The sequence below is a fragment of the Sminthopsis crassicaudata genome, chromosome 6 (assembly GCF_048593235.1).
Source record: "Sminthopsis crassicaudata isolate SCR6 chromosome 6, ASM4859323v1, whole genome shotgun sequence".
In the NCBI taxonomy this organism is placed as follows: Eukaryota; Metazoa; Chordata; class Mammalia; order Dasyuromorphia; family Dasyuridae; genus Sminthopsis; species Sminthopsis crassicaudata.
Window position 1 is genome coordinate 235923147 of NC_133622.1, and position 15484 is coordinate 235938630.

General features: G+C 44.7%; 1 protein-coding gene across 3 annotated transcripts in view; it reads left to right on the forward strand.

Moving 5' to 3' along the window:
* The window catches only part of CSTPP1 (centriolar satellite-associated tubulin polyglutamylase complex regulator 1), a 150595-nt gene that overhangs the window by 80790 nt on the left and 54321 nt on the right, over nt 1-15484 (forward strand). For all 3 annotated transcript variants that reach the window (XM_074273837.1, XM_074273836.1, XM_074273838.1), the window contains exon 3: nt 10625-10755. In XM_074273837.1, the coding sequence (XP_074129938.1) occupies nt 10625-10755 (131 nt within the window). The remainder of the gene's footprint in view (nt 1-10624; nt 10756-15484) is intronic.

Sequence of the window (15484 nt, forward strand, 5' to 3'; positions counted from 1 at the left end):
ATGGTGAGCTTATTACTGAGGGATTGCCATAGCATCCCAGCACCGAGCAAACAATCTGGAAGATTCAGGGTCTGCAAAGGAGCTTGAGATGTTTCCTTACTCTGCAAGAGTCCCAAAAGGACTTGCCAACAGGCCAGGACTCGTTCACTCAGAAAGAACATGGCGCTAACAGAGAAGCAGTACTGGGCGCCCTGCACACCTCTTCTGTGTAGAGTCCACTTTGTTATCCCCGTTCTGAGACCAACTTTCTCTGTTCAGCTCCACACCCAGCACCTTCTCGTGTACTGGACAATGTGGGCATTCTCCTGAGATTCCTGTGCAGGCTTTGCTGTAGAAGGACGGCAAAAAGGAAGATGGAGCCAGAGTAAAATCTGCTAATGTTCCCGTTACAGAAGTTTACCCCAGTTCTGCCCCACTTTCAGGGGGCCTTCCAGGACATCTAGTGGATTTTCCTCTTCTTTCCTCCATGTAGTAGACTTCAATGTCATTGATATCATGTTCTGAAAACCAGCCCTGCCACTAAGAGAACTCAGTCAAATGGAGAAATCTAAGCATGAAACAGCAATGTTTAAGGGGCTATTGGAGTGACCTAAGGAGGACTTTTTGTTGCTGTTACTGACTGTTAAATTACAAAACTGACTATTAAATTACAAGATCCCTCTACTTATCTTCCTAGACAGTGACTAGGACTAAATCTTTTTGTGCTTTTTGCCAAGTGTGTGATTTTGAAGCCCCTCTACATCTTTGCACAGTCACTAAGAATCTCAGGACCAGAAGGGAATTCAGAGGCCTTCCATAATTGCCTCTCCCACACCCATGACAAGGGGCCATCCAGTCTTTGCTGGATAATCTCTAGTAATGGGGAACCCACCACTTCCTGAAATAGCCCATCCTACTGTGTATGGGAGCACTAATTTTTGGGAAGTTTTTCCTGCTACCCATCACTCCTACTTCTGGCCTCTGGAACCTCGTAGAGCAAGTCTAGAACATCTTCCAAGTGAACTTCTCCAGTACCCACAACAGCTCTCATATCCTTTCTAAGTCTCTCTTGTTTAAGCTTCCCATTTCCTTCACCCCAAACTGGTGTGATGTAATCCTGCTGATAACCTTCCTCTTAAGGCTTTCTAGCCGAGCTCCCCCAATCATGTTATAAGGCCGAGTGATCCAGGTGATCTTTTCTACTCCCTGCGCTCCAAAATGATCACAAATCACAGAATTTCAGTGTTAGAAGGGACCTCAGCAGTCATTCAATCAGTAACCATTTATTAAATACCTACTGTGTGCCAAGTCCTCTGCTGGAAATAGCCCTTGTCTTGGGGACTTTATGTTCTCCTGGAATGATAGAATTTGTTTACAGTTGAGGAAATAATCTATGTACCAAACAAATCTATGGTGATGTGGATGGGGGAGCTTACTCACCACGGGGGGATCAGGAAAGGCATCCTAATGGAAGTCAGTGTTAGTGCACATTAATTAAGCGTTTGCTGTGTACCAGGTACTAAGCCCTACTCAACTCACCCTCAAACTACCGCCCGCGGCCAGATGCGGCCTGCAGAGGATGTTTTTGTGGCAGGCCGCCAGGTTATGGCAAATGGGCTGAGGGGCGGAGACAGAGTGTGAGCTTTTGTTTTTACTATAGTCTGGCCCTCCCACAGTCTGAGGGACAGGGAGCTGGCCCCTATTTAAAAAGTTTGAGGACCACTGGTCTAGAGACACCAAGAAAAGAGTTCCTAGTCTAATGGCAGAGACAACATGCAAACAGCTATGTATGGAGGAGACTTGCACAGTATGAGGGGGAGATAATCTACAGAGAGAGGGCACTAGAATGAAGAGGGATCAGCAAAGGCTGTAGAAGGAAGCCAGGGCAGCCAGTAAGTGGTGATGAGGAGGTAGAGCTCCCAGGCCTGGGCAATAGCCACTGAAAAAGACACAGTCAAGAAGAGGAGCGTTTTATGTGACGACTAACTGGGACCTGGTGTCACCGGACTGAAGAGAGTGTGGGAAGGGAAGAGCAAAAGAAGGCTGGAAAGGTGCATGTGGACGCAGGAGACGCTGAAAGCCATCTTAGATTTGATCCTGGAGGCAATAAGGAACCATTGGGATGTATTCCATGGGCAGGGTTGTGTGTGCCATGGTTGGACCTGAGTTTAAGGAAGATCACTGGGACAGTTAAGTGAAGGAAGGACTGAAGTGGGAGAGACTTGGGGCAGCAAGGCCGGCCAGCAGCTATCACAGTGGTCAGGGCCCGAGACTTGGGGCAGCAAGGCCAGCAGCAGCTATTGCAATGGTCCAGCCTAAGATGAGGAAGCCTGCGTATATCAAGAGGAAAAATGGACAGAGATGAGAGAAGTTTTAAAGATAATGTAGATAATAATTGGCAATTGACTGGAAATTGGGGGTGGGGGAATGAAAGTGAGGAGGATGAGAATGGAGGTTGTGAACCTTGGTGACTGGGAGGATGGGGCCCTCCACAGAAATAGGAAAATTAGGAGGAAGGGAGGGTCTGAGGAGGAAAGATACGAATTCAGTTTTGGATGGGTTGAATTTAAGATGTCTCTAAGACATCCAACCTGAAATGTCTCATAGGCAATTGGAGATTGAGAAATTTAGCAGAAAGGTGGGGGCTAGAAAAGTAAATTTGAAAGTTATCCTAGAGGTGAACAATGAATTCATGGGACCCAAAGAGATTTGCAAGTGAAGTAGCATGGAGAAGAAAGAAGGCTCACTCAGAGCCCTGGGGAACCTCTCTCTGCCTTCAGCGGCAGTGGGACCTGGCTGGAGACCCAGCAAAGGACACTTGTGAAAGAGTGGGCAGGTAGAAGAGACCTCGCAGAGGGTATTACCCAAGCAAACCTGGGAGAGAAGGAGGGCTTCTGCAGGTGGAAGGCCTTCCAGGCACAGGAGAAGCCCATCCAAAGGCACAGCTCGAGGAAATGGCATTTTGGGTCTGGGACAAGGTTTTGGCTGTGATGATGAGGCAAAGGCCGTCCTGGCACCCTCACTTCTAGGCTCTAAGGCTGTGTATTGACAAGTGGGAGCAAGGTCTTCCTTTTCTTTATGGAGAGAAGACAACTCCATTGGGAGTAACTGCAGAAACTAGCCCCTGCATATGAACAAGACTCCCTTCTCTGGCAGAGCCACAAAGCGAGCGCCCAGCCGTTGCTTGAATGCCCTCGGTGCCAGACCAGCCGCCACTTCCTCCGGTTCCTGTTTCACTCTGAGCAAATTCCGTGGCACTAATTGCTCAGACTTTTTTCTGGATGCCCTGCCCAAGTTTGCCCCTTTGCAGCTTCTGCTCCTGGCTCCTAGGTCCTTTTCCTTTCCCATGGCAACTCAAGACATCGATCTTCTTTCACATCAAGTTCTCTTGCCTTGTCATCTTGTACTTGTGAAGTCAATATTTGGAAGCTCATTATAAGACACTCCATTGATCCCTACCAAGGGCCAAGGTTTTAGATTGCCAAGGTCTTGTTGGGTCCCAGTTCTGCCTTCTAGTGTCTTAGCTCTCCCGCCCAGCTTTGTGTCATTTGCCAGTTTGATGGAACGTACTGTCAGTGCCTTTATCTAAGTGAAGTGAAGTAACTAGAAATGGATGGTGAGAAGGAATCGCATAAAGCAGTTAAGCTTCGGGACATTCATCTGTGTAGACCAGCTGTAACTGACTCTATGGATGTTTTGTTCAAATCTATGCTAAAATCAGGTTTTCTCAGAGCTCTTCTTGGATTTAGGGATTTATTTTTCCAGTTTTTCCTGTAATGGATACATTGTAAAGCTGTTTATTGTCATAGCAAATAAGAGGACAGTGTATGATGTCATTCAACCTGGGGCACAACAAAGGATTAAGATGAATTCCTGGAAATTCTGTATCTAGCCGTAGAAGGTGGGACTAGTCATAAATCTGGGTAGTTGAGCCAAGTTAGAGGATGAGGGAGTCTGTGTTTGGGGTTTGAATTAGGTGTTTTTGATAGGATCCCCACCGACGCTCCAGTTGGGACTTTGTTCTCTGCTTTGTCCTGGGTCCTTATTGACCCATTCCTCACCTCATTAAAAATGATCTTTGAGTTCTAGAATTTGAAGATGATTTGATTGGGTCTGAGCCATAATTGATCTTATCCCTTATCCCAAATTTTCTAGGGCAGCACACTAGGGATAGGGACATGATTGACACTGTCTCCTCAGTCTTTTCCTTCAGCAGACTGAGTTAGCATTGTCCTTTTCCCTCTTCCCTCTCAAAGCCGGAAGCGACCAAAGCAACTAAAAACTTGAAGAGTCCAGAAGTGGGCCTGACGCTCAAAGGGCCCAGGAGAGAACTGAAGAGGGCTACCCCCTCACTCGGGCGGGACATTCGTCTGCACCAGTCAGCAGGCAGGGGCTGCACATGTCTGTGAGCTTCTTTGTGTTTTTGTGTTATGGCAGTCTTTCCATGGGTTGAATTAAAGGCTGCCCTGTTTCAAAATACAATTATCCCTTCCACATCGCAGGGGTTAGAGGTCTACCATCCCAGTGATCTGGAAAATCCACATAAAATTGTTTTTGCCCAGAGAAGAAGTCTGAATTTTTTCTTTATCTTTGATGGGCTGTTTACAGTACTTTATTGTAAAATGTGGGGACATTTATAGTATTAAAAGATAACATATCTTAAAGATAACATTTATATTTATATAAATATATATTTATAAAGGTTACATTTATAGTATTAAAAGATAACATATCTTAAAAGATAACATATTATGGGGGCAGCTAGGTGGCGCAGTGGATAGAGCACCAGCCTTGAATTCAGGAGGACCTGAGTTCAAATCTGGTCTCAGACACTTAACACCTCCTAGCTGTGTGACCCTGGGCAAGTCACTTAACCCCAGCCTCAGGGGGGGAAAAAAAAAAAGATAACATATTATACAATGCCATACATATATTTTATGCATTTCTGAGTTTCTAAACTTTTTCTGTGTCATCTGTGGCTTCTGTAAAATTTCTCAAAAATTCCCATTGAATTTCTTATGCTGACCCTTGATATATTGGAAAGTCATGCTATGGAATACCATGTGTAAGCCCGAGTACTTTCATGGGACCTGGAGCCCTATTGCCTCATTTGTGCAGACAGATAAATAAAGACTGACCATTATCAAAATATATTGTTAGGCTGAGTGTTTTTACAGGACCCAGACAACAAGCTCTATTCTGATATTTCTGGGAAACAACTTGGGTGGGAGCAAAACAAGCCAAAATTTGGAGGCCCTGGGGTTGGGGCAATGCTAAAAAAAGAGTTTCGTGGGAAGTCTCCCAGGTCAAACAGTCCATTTAAGCTCAGAACTTGGGGGTCTGGGATAGCAATTATACAACTTTTTATAGAACTTAATTTACAACATTAAATTCTCTAATTGGTCTGAAGCTACTTCATTTTAAGTAGAATATTTAAACTACTCCCTCATTGCTCTGCAACGCAGCTTTGCAGCATGACCCAGTGATTTATTTAGCTACTGAATAAGAAATATAATGAAAAACCTCAAAAGTCTCAGGAAATAAATGACATTACCATAGCGACTCCTTCAAGGAAGTGTTGCTATCTGGAAAATGTCTTTAGAATCAGACATTCAGGATAGAGGTTGAGCTTCCTCTCCCATCTTTGTTAATTGAAAATGTGAGGAAGGGATGGAACTGGAAAGAACATTAAAGATCTTCTAATGAAACTGTCTTACTTTGTAGATGAGGAAACAAGCCCAGGGAGGTTCGGGCCCTCCCTCAAGGCCTCAGAAAGCTGACCCCCAAAGTCGAGCCCTCCAAGTCTGAATCCAGGGCCCAATGAGCCACCAATGGCTCCCAGTCCATGGGCTTTGGGCCCTGGAGCAAATACCACAGAGCAGTCATGAGCCTCCCTCTCCAGACATGGGACACAAATGGGGCAGTTATTTGGTTTTTTGGGTTTTGAGGTTTTTTTTCCAAACATCCAAGAAGGGTATTATATACCTGAGGTCAAACATGTAGAATCCTGTGCCACTGGTTGTTTTCCCTGCCACTCTCCCCTCCCACTCTGATCACTTCACAAGATTACTTCTAGTGATGCTTTACCTCCTCCCTTGCTATAGTCTTCAAAGGTAAACCGAGGCATGGGACAGGAGAGGCAGTGCAGGAGTTAGCAGCTGTGGATGGAAGGCACCGCTCTGGGTCTGTTATCTCATCTGTAAGAGGAAGGGGCAGGGAGTGCAGCTGGATGATTCCTGAGGAGCCTCCCTTTTCTAGATCCGTGACAACAATTCTGACAGGGTCCACTACAATGTCACGTTGTTAGGTCCCGGGCCCTCACCACCGCTCGGCAATCCTCCTTTATTCACCTCACTCGCCCATCTCCACAACAGCTCCTCCAAACCTTCTCATCCCTTCCTCTCCCTCCCCTTATCTGAGAACCGGCTTTATATTTTACATAAAAAGTGGGAGCCACTTGCCCCGAGCTCTTATTCTCCCGGTTCCTCATATCATATCACTCTTACACTTTTGGCCTCTGTCTTCTTACTGGGCCTTCCTTTTTAGCGAGGCCCCGCCTTCCACCTGCACACTCCATTGTCTCTTCCAACAGATTGCTCCTTGGGTTATCCCCACTGTCTTCATCTCTCCCTGTCTTCTGGCTCTTTCTTCAGTGCCTTTAATCCTATCCAGATGCTCGCTTCTATCTCTGCTAACTATCATCCTGTGGCGCTTCTACCTTTGGGCCAAATTCTTGAAAGACTGTCAGTGGGTAGGCGGGCCCTAGAATCAGGAGGACCTGAGTCCAAATCTGGCTTGTGTGAGTGACCCGGGGAAAATCATGAAGCCCGATGGCCTCCAAAAAAAGATTACCTACAGTGGGTACTGTTCTTCTCACTTCTCAGCCTCTTAAAATCTGGCTTCCAAGCTTATCATCTCTCCAAAGTTACCAGAGATCAGGGTTGACCAGTTATCCAATCCCGTGGCCTTTTCTCAGTCTTGGTGGTCCTCAACCTTTCCTCCCCTGTGCCATTGCTGATCACCGTTCCTCCCCTTGATACTCTCTTCTCTCTGGGTTTTCAGGATACCAGTCTCCCCTGGTTCTCCTCCCACCTGTCATACTGTTCTTCCTCGGTCTCCTTTGCTGGATCCTCATTTGGGTCATGCCCTCTAACTAAAGGTCTCTCCTAGAGGCCCGTCTTGGGCCTTCTTCCCTTCTTATGTTACTTCACGTGGTGATCTCACAAGGTCACATGAATCCCTCTGCTAATAGTTCTCCAGTTTCCCTGGCCTGCCCTAACCTCTTAGCTGATCTCCAATCTCAGGTTTTCATTTGTCTTTCTCAAACTCGTTATGTCCAAAACTAAATGAATTATCTTTCCTCCAAACCACCTTTTAACCCCACAGCCTCCCTAAGGGCAGTCCCTCAGATCTAGGAGTCATTCTGGACCCCTCGCTCTCTCTCATCCCCCATGTCCAAGCTGTTGCCAAGACCTGTCAATTTTACCTCAGTAACATTTTCCAAATGTACCCTTTACTGTCCTCCAACATTGCTACTACTCTACAGTACAGGCCCTGGTCACCTCACCCCTGTTCTATTGTAATGGCCTACCAGCGGGTCTGTCTGCCTCAAATGTCTCTCTACTCCAATCCATCCTCCATTTAACTGTCAAAATCATTTTCTTAAAGCACACTCCCCTTACTCAGTAAACTCCAGTGCTCCCTAGCACCTTCAGGCTGAGGTACAAAACTCTCCCCTTTGTCCCCTCTTATTCCCTGATACACGGTCCTTGTTCCCCCCCTCCCCCATGATATTCTATTTTATTTCTTCCCTCCTGGATGTTCTTCCTATATAAAAATCTGTGCCTTCCCATCTCTGTCTACTGTCTTCCCTGGCTTCCTTCAAGTCCCACCTAAAATCCTATCTCCCAGAGGAAGGCTTTCCCAATCCCTCTTAATTCTGGGGTCTTTCCTCCTTTAATTATTTCCTAGTTTTCCTGTGTTGAGTTTGTTTATACATTTTTATTCGCTTGTTTTCTCCTTCATTATATTATCTTTTGCCTCTTTTCATATCCCTGGTGCTTAGAATAGTGCTGGGCAGGTCCTAGTACCTATTTAATAAATATCTACTGACTAACATGACAAAACAAGGAATTAGTGGCTTTTAATTTAACGTGTTAAGTGATGAAGAAAAACATAAATCACAAAGAAACACGAGATCTGGTGTGTCTAACTCTCTTGTGGACAGGGCATGGGAGATTTGTTGAATTTCTCCCATATGACGCTGGATGATAAATTTACCTTTAGTGAAAGGAAGGAAAAAGACTTGAAGAATTAAAAGAAATCGTAAAGCATGACTGTTGAACTTGAACTTGGAAAAATCTGCCCATGGGGCCTAGGAGCGGGAAGGCAGCTTCCCAAGTGAGCGGCACTTGGAGGCAGGGCAGTAGTAGAGTGTGCTGGACATGGGCACCTTGGCTGGATAATGGCCGACCAGTCACTCACCTGTCTGATCCTCCATTTCATCATCTGTAAAGAAGGTATCCCTTGCCTCTTGTGAGAAAAAGTGCACATAAGCTGCTATTATTATAAACCAGTTATTTAGGGAAAAGAGTTTATTGAAAATCTGGGAAATTTCAGCTTAGGTGATTGCATGGTGTATAGTATATATTTACATAGAAAAATGGAATAAACATAGATTGATTGATGTAATATAAGCCGTCTGACTGTGTAAATGTGTATCTTAGTCGACTGAAGAGTACCTTGTACTTAGATTACATTCAGTATTGTCTAGTCTTGAAAGAGAGTTGCAAACTTGCTATTTTCTGCATCTCCAGTGTTTTTAGTTACAAAGGATAGGGACGATCCCATAGAACAAAAGGATTGGTACGCTTTCAAAAGAATTGTAATTCTGAAGACATAAGGAGAAATCATTCTAATGAGGAAGAAAACAGGGATGCATGGGAACCCACTTTATTTCTATCAAATGCCCTCAAAGGAAGAGAATGAAGGTTGTATCTAAAGTGGGTTTGGGTTTATGAAAATAGTCTTCAGGATCCTAAAGTTCATGTTCCTTAAGACAATAGTATTCATCCAGATTGCCCGAAAATATATCTTTGCTCTGATTCCTTTTTTAAAAAATCCTTTTTCTAACCTGCTTTTTGTTCTTTCCTTATTGTTCTCCTGTTTTCTTCAGGTTGTCATAAAGTTATAGTTCTCTGCCAGTTTTCCATGGGCGAAGAATAGCAGCTGGTTTTTAATACAGTAGAGTTTGTTGTTTGTATTTGTGGAGCTTCCATGGGTATTCATAATATTGCTCCAATCTGGATATCGATATGACACTGACATGATTCTGGACCCAGTTCCCCTCGTCTTTCTCTTCTTTTAAACAGAAAAATGGGCATCTTTCACATAGTTCAGTCTGAAGGGAAGAAGAGACGTGCTACAGTCTCTTCAGCTCAGGTTTGGTTTTGTGTGAAAATTTACCTGGAGTCCCAACATGAGCTGCCATTTGGAATTCGGGTCCCCAGCTGATGGCCACTGTGGTGCGGATGGACGGGTAGTGAATTGGAAGTTAGGGGAAACAGCTTCGACGGCTCCTAGCTCTTGATGTGGCTGCTGCTGAGTGCCTTCCTTCTTCCAGTCCTCAGTTTCCTAAACTGAAAAACAAGGGTCTGAACTAAAGCTCCTTCCAGCTCAAATCCCCTGACCCTGTGCATTCCCCATTGCTCCATTGGTGACCACATGGAACCTAATATCTGCATCATTCTCAAGATAAACATGTCCTCTGTCGGACTTTGCCAGAGGATTTAGTTTTCTGGAGCCTGGAGCCAGTTCTTGATTGTGTCCAGTCCTGTGTTATTATTTCTAGTGGAATTTCCATTTGGAGATAGCTCCAGTGCTTCCCAGCCTTTTTCCCGCTTTGGCAAGAGAACCCAAAGACTACAGCACATTTTCCCCCTTCCTGGGGCCCAATTTGAGCAATGACTCATCGAGCCCTTGGGCTTTGCCTCATCCTCTCATTTTAGGGGCCACTTTTACCCCTGTTCCCTCACCACGGATCCTCACTTCTCTCCACCAGGCTCCTCATGGAACCGTTTGTCTCTCCTTCAGACAGATGGAAGATATTCTTCCTGGGTTTGTTGTCAGAGGCGTATGACAGATCCCCTGTTGTTCCTCACTCCAGACCGACTTGGACAGATCTATAGATGTCACCTGTAAGCGGCCGTGTTTTTCTTGCGGCAGCTGGTATACATTGGGGAAGAACCCAGAGAGAATATCTTGAAGGAAATGTAAATCCTGCTGAGGTAGAGAGAGAGATTCTCTAAAAAGACCCCTGCCAGTATCATCCAGTGAAGGATGGATAGTTTTCTTTCTCTCTCTCTCTCAAACTCTCTAGTGACTGGTTAGAACTTCCTGAGGTGGAGGTGGGGGGCTAAGACCAGCTGGAGTCCAGAGTTCGTTAAGGGGAGGCGCTGATGTGCGCAGAGTTCCCTCCGAGGAGCCAGGGGCTGGGCCCGAGCGGGGCGGCCGCTCAGAAATATGAGGCACACAGGCCACTTCTCCCGCTTCTTGGCAACTCTTCTGAGTGACCTCTGCTTCCCCTTCTGGTTCGGTCTTCTAAAAGAGTCCTCAAACAGTGACCTCTTGGTTTTTCTCTTTGCAGCTTTAACAGCGTGTGTCAGGGGACGCACATTCTCTTTCGAGAATTTAGCTTCATCCAGGCCACCCCCCATAACAGGGCATCCTTCCTACGGGCTTTCTGGAGATGCTTCCGAACCGTGGGCAAGAACGGAGGTAAGTCTTCTCAAACTTGTTTGTAGAGACCTGAAGCCAGAGCGTCGTTGGGTACTTCCCATCTCTTCTGAGAGGTGAGGATAAAGGCTATCAAGGAGGTTCTTCCCAGCCTGAGCCACTAAATTCCCTTATGAGTTAACTCCCTAACTGCGAGATTTCATGATTCCCATTCCATGGAGGAAGATTAATGTCTGCCTTGCAGAAGTCTGAGGAGAATAAAATCAGGATTTAACTTTAAGATGCAGAGGAAAAAAAAGGCATTTAAGTGCTCTTTATAGCAGGAAAATGGGAGTGTGCATGTGCACATGTGGCCGTCTTTTAAACTAATTTCATGAACAAACTTTGAGGTAAATTGCTATCGGGAAGATCCTTCATTGGACATTCTTTGAGAGGGAGCTTGGGAAACCATCTCCTCTAGTAGCTCCTGAGCAGAACTAGGGCCAGATACCCAGCACAAGACCCTGGAATTGGTGAACCCGGTGCAGGATGGGCCAGCTTCGGACATAAGTCTTTTCTTGTGCACCTCTTGGCCACGGTCAGCTTCTTCATCCCACATCATTCATTCACATGGATTTATGGAGCATCAGCTGCACATGAGTCCCAAAGTTCTTCAACTTTAAATAAAACAAAAAGACCTGGCCCACTTTATAGAAATGGAATTGTAGGTTTAGAACTGGAATCCCCCTCTCCTTTGGGTCACCCCCACGTTCTGTAAGCTGGGGTGGAGAGAAGCGTCAATCCTCAGGCTCCAAATCTAGGCCTTGCTCCATCATACCCAACTGTCTCTCTCCTTCCCCTCTGCACAATCTGGGCCTTCCAAAATGAAAACTTTCCCAGGGATGATCTCATCCGATTCTTTGACCGGTGCAGATGAAGAAGTTGAGACTACCTACTCGGAGGGATTTGTCAGAGCTCCCTAGTAAGTCGGGCTCAGACTTGGCACGTCTTGGACTAGAACTCCACTGCTGAGCCCAAGTCCTCCACAGAAGTCTGAGGCCCTCGGGAAGTGCTGAGTTCGATTAGATAAGACCTAGATTGTGAGCCTGGCAAGTCACGGAACCCCTGCCTGCCTCAGTTTCCTTATCTGCGAAATGGCAAGAATAATAGCACTTTCCTTCATGGGTTGCTGTGAGGATCAAGCAGGATTACATTTGTAAAGTGTTCCACGAGCGCTTGCTATTCCTTCTTGAGCCAGTGCCACAAGTGACCCATATAGCTTTTGGACTGCGAGCAGATGTGAGTTCCTTTATCATTAACGTAAGGGCCCCAGCCAGACAGAAGATCTGCAGCCAGCGATCCATCCAGCTGCTGAGAGGGATTTACTCCGAGTTCTCAGTTTTCCCTGTGCTGTCAACTGCCCTGAATTATTTGCTCAGTATTTATTGTGATACTGCTTAATCAGACACCCCAGGACTTCCTTGGGACCAGATGCAGCCTTCATAGCTATGCGAGCCAGACCTCCACAGTCAAGAAGTCTTTAGGTTTTTACTCTTTTGAGAAGCTTTCCAAACACCTTTCAATCACAAATGTTAGTTATGAACCCTGAGCCAGAATCTCCTGACACTTTGGGGGTGCCAGGGTTGGCCCTGACTTAATAGCTTCCCACCTCGGCCTGTCAATCCCAGACTTCTCTGTGGAGGAGATGCTCTCACTGCTTTCTTGGATGTGGCTTTTGCCAGAAATACCTGAAATCGAGGCCTCAGAAAGAAAAAAGCTTCCTTGTGGGAGAGAGCTCAAGGAAAAGCAGAGCTCTCCACAGAAAGTCGCCAGTGGAATTCGGACGAAGGAAGTGGCCTGTTGGCAGAAGTTGTTCACCCTGGATTTCTCACATGTCGTTTCTACTTAGCCAAGTCCTTGGCCTTTCATACTCCTCTTACCCCAGAAATAAGTTACATGCTTGTCCCTAAAGCTAAAGCTGCTTAAGAGTCCAAGCTGATGCTCATAGCATCAGACTTTGCATTTTGTTCACTAAGTTAGGAAAAGGTCAAATTGCACTGGAAATGTGCCTGTCTTTTGGGTTTGACCCACTCTGTGGGATTGGGAATCTGTCCTATCCCAGATAAGATTTTCACTTCTCCAAAAGCAGAGATAATGTTATATTTAACTACAACATTTCCCAAAGCACTTAGTCCATCAAGTGCATAATGCACGTATGTTAAATAAATCATCAGGAGCTCTCTCCTCTGCTCAATCATAGGACCAAGCATTCAACAAACATATATTAAGTGCCAGACTAGTTGTCAAACATTAGGTGCCAACTACTGGATATAGACAACAAGTGAACCAACTCCCAACCTCAGGAGCTTATGTGCTCTGAGGAGAGCCTGAGTATCCATATCAGTGTAGATGTAACGATGGGGGGGGGGGGGGGGAAGATGGAGACTCAAGATGGCGTCTACTCATGTGCATTCATTCATGTGCTTTTGGCCCCCCACCATGGCCATCTCATTTTTAAGATAAAAAACTGATTCCCAGGCAGCATAAATGACTTTTTCTAAAGTCACATGGGTCATCAAAAATCAAGCTGGAATTTGAAACCAGTTCTGCCTCCCAACTCTATGTTCCTTCCTTTATATCAATCACACTGCCCCGCTAAATACCCTATTCATAGAAGAACCAGCTCAGCTTCTACCTATTCCATGAAGCCTTGCTTTATTACCTATACTGATAATGATCTTTCACTTTTTTGTTTTTACAACCATAAGGACATTTAATTAAAATATAGACATCATACTCCAGATCCATGTGTCACATGAGACAAATAAAAGAGGAAGAATGTTCCTCTTTTACTGAATTTTTTTAATAGAACAAAAATCGGTTTTTCCTTTTACCTTCCCCTGCAATTGAAAAATAATGGAAAAACAAAACCTCCACAGTAAATAAACATAGTCAAGCAAAACAAATCTTACTGTTGGCCATGGCCAAAAAACACGTATCTCATTCTACACCGAGTCTGTACTTTCTCTGTCTCTGTCTCTCTTTTCTCTCTCTCTCCCTCTCTCCTCTCCTCTCTCTCTCCTCTCTCTCTCTCTCTCCTCTCTCTCTCTCTCTCCTCTCTCTCTCTCTCTCCTCTCTCTCCTCTCTCTCTCTCTCTCTCTCCTCTCTCTCTCCTCTCTCTCTCTCTCTCTCTCTCTCTCTCTCTCTCTCTCTCTCTCTCTCCTCTCTCTCTCCCTCTCTCTCTCTCTCTCTCTCTCTCTCTCTCTCTCTCTCTCTCTCTCTCTCTCTCTCTCTCTCTCTCTCTCTCTCTCTTTCTCTCTCTCTCTCTCTCTCTCTCCTCTCTGGGTATGGGTAGCATATTAGTGCTCTAGACTCATAACTGATCATTGTATCACTCAGAGTTCTTGAGTCTTCCAGTTTGTTTGTCTTACAGTTTTGTTATTGTATAAAATGTCGTCTTGGTTTCTGTTCCTCTCACTCTACAAGCAGTTCATACAAATCTTTCCAGATTTCTCTGAAACTGCCTCTTTCACCGTTTCTTACAGCACAATTTTTACAACAAAGCATTACGTACCATAGTTTGCTTAATCATTCACCAATTGGGAAATACGTCCTTAGCGTCCAATTTGTTTCCACTGCAAAAAGAGCTGCTTTTTTGACTCTTTGGAAGATAATCCTAGAATCACTGGATCAAAAAGTATGCAGAATTTAATAGCTTTTTGTAAATACTTTCAAATGATCTTCTGGAGTGTCTAGACCATTCCACAACCCCAACAGGGCACTAACTAGCCTATTTTCCCACAGCCTCCCCAACATTTGTCCGTTTCCTTTTGGGGGGGCATCAACTTGGCCAATTGTGACAGGTGTGAGATAGGAGCTCAGAGTTGCTTTTTTATTTCTCTAGTTATTGGTGATTTGGAGTATTTTTTCCTATGGCTATTGATAGCTAATATTTCTTCTTCTGAAAACTATCTGTTTGTATTCTTCAACCATTTTTTAATTGGGGAATGACCCTTATTTATTAAATTTGAATTAGTTCCTTTATATATCTTGGAAGTGAGATCTTTGCCACAGAAACTTACTATAGAGATTCCCCACCCCCACTTACCTGGATATACTTCTAGTTCTCAATGTGATGTGTTATAAATACATTCCCATTCTTTTAGGCATTTCACGTGGAGACACAGATTCTAAAAGTGTCGCTTCACAAGAGTTACCGATATTTAAACTCCCCATGGGTTTTTCCTACTTTATGCCTCACCTAATGTTTATGATCCGAGAACCATTGAACAGAGTTGTTTCTGGTATATCTTTCTTTCTTTTTTCTTTCTTCTTATTTTCAAATTTTGCATGGATAATTTTTCCTTTTTGTTATGTTAAACATGTTACAATATATGTTAAATCCAATATATGCACTCATGTTTATACAATTATCTTGCTGCACAAGAAAAATCAGATCAAACAGAAAAAAGAATGAGAAAGAAAATAAAATGCAAGCAAACAACAACCGAAAGATGCTATGTTTTGAACCACACTCAGTTCCCACAGGCCTCTCTCTGGGTATAGCTGGCTCTCTTCATCACAAGATCATTGGAACTGGCCTGAATCACCTCATTGTTGAAGAGAGTCACGTCCATCAGAGTTGATCATCACATGATCTTGTTGTTGCCGGGTATAATGATCTGGTTCTGCTCATTTCACTCAGCATCAGTTCATGTGAGTCTCTCCAGGCCTCTCTGAAATCAATGGATAGTTTTTCAACACTGCCCCTTGCAAAACCTTGTGTTCCCCC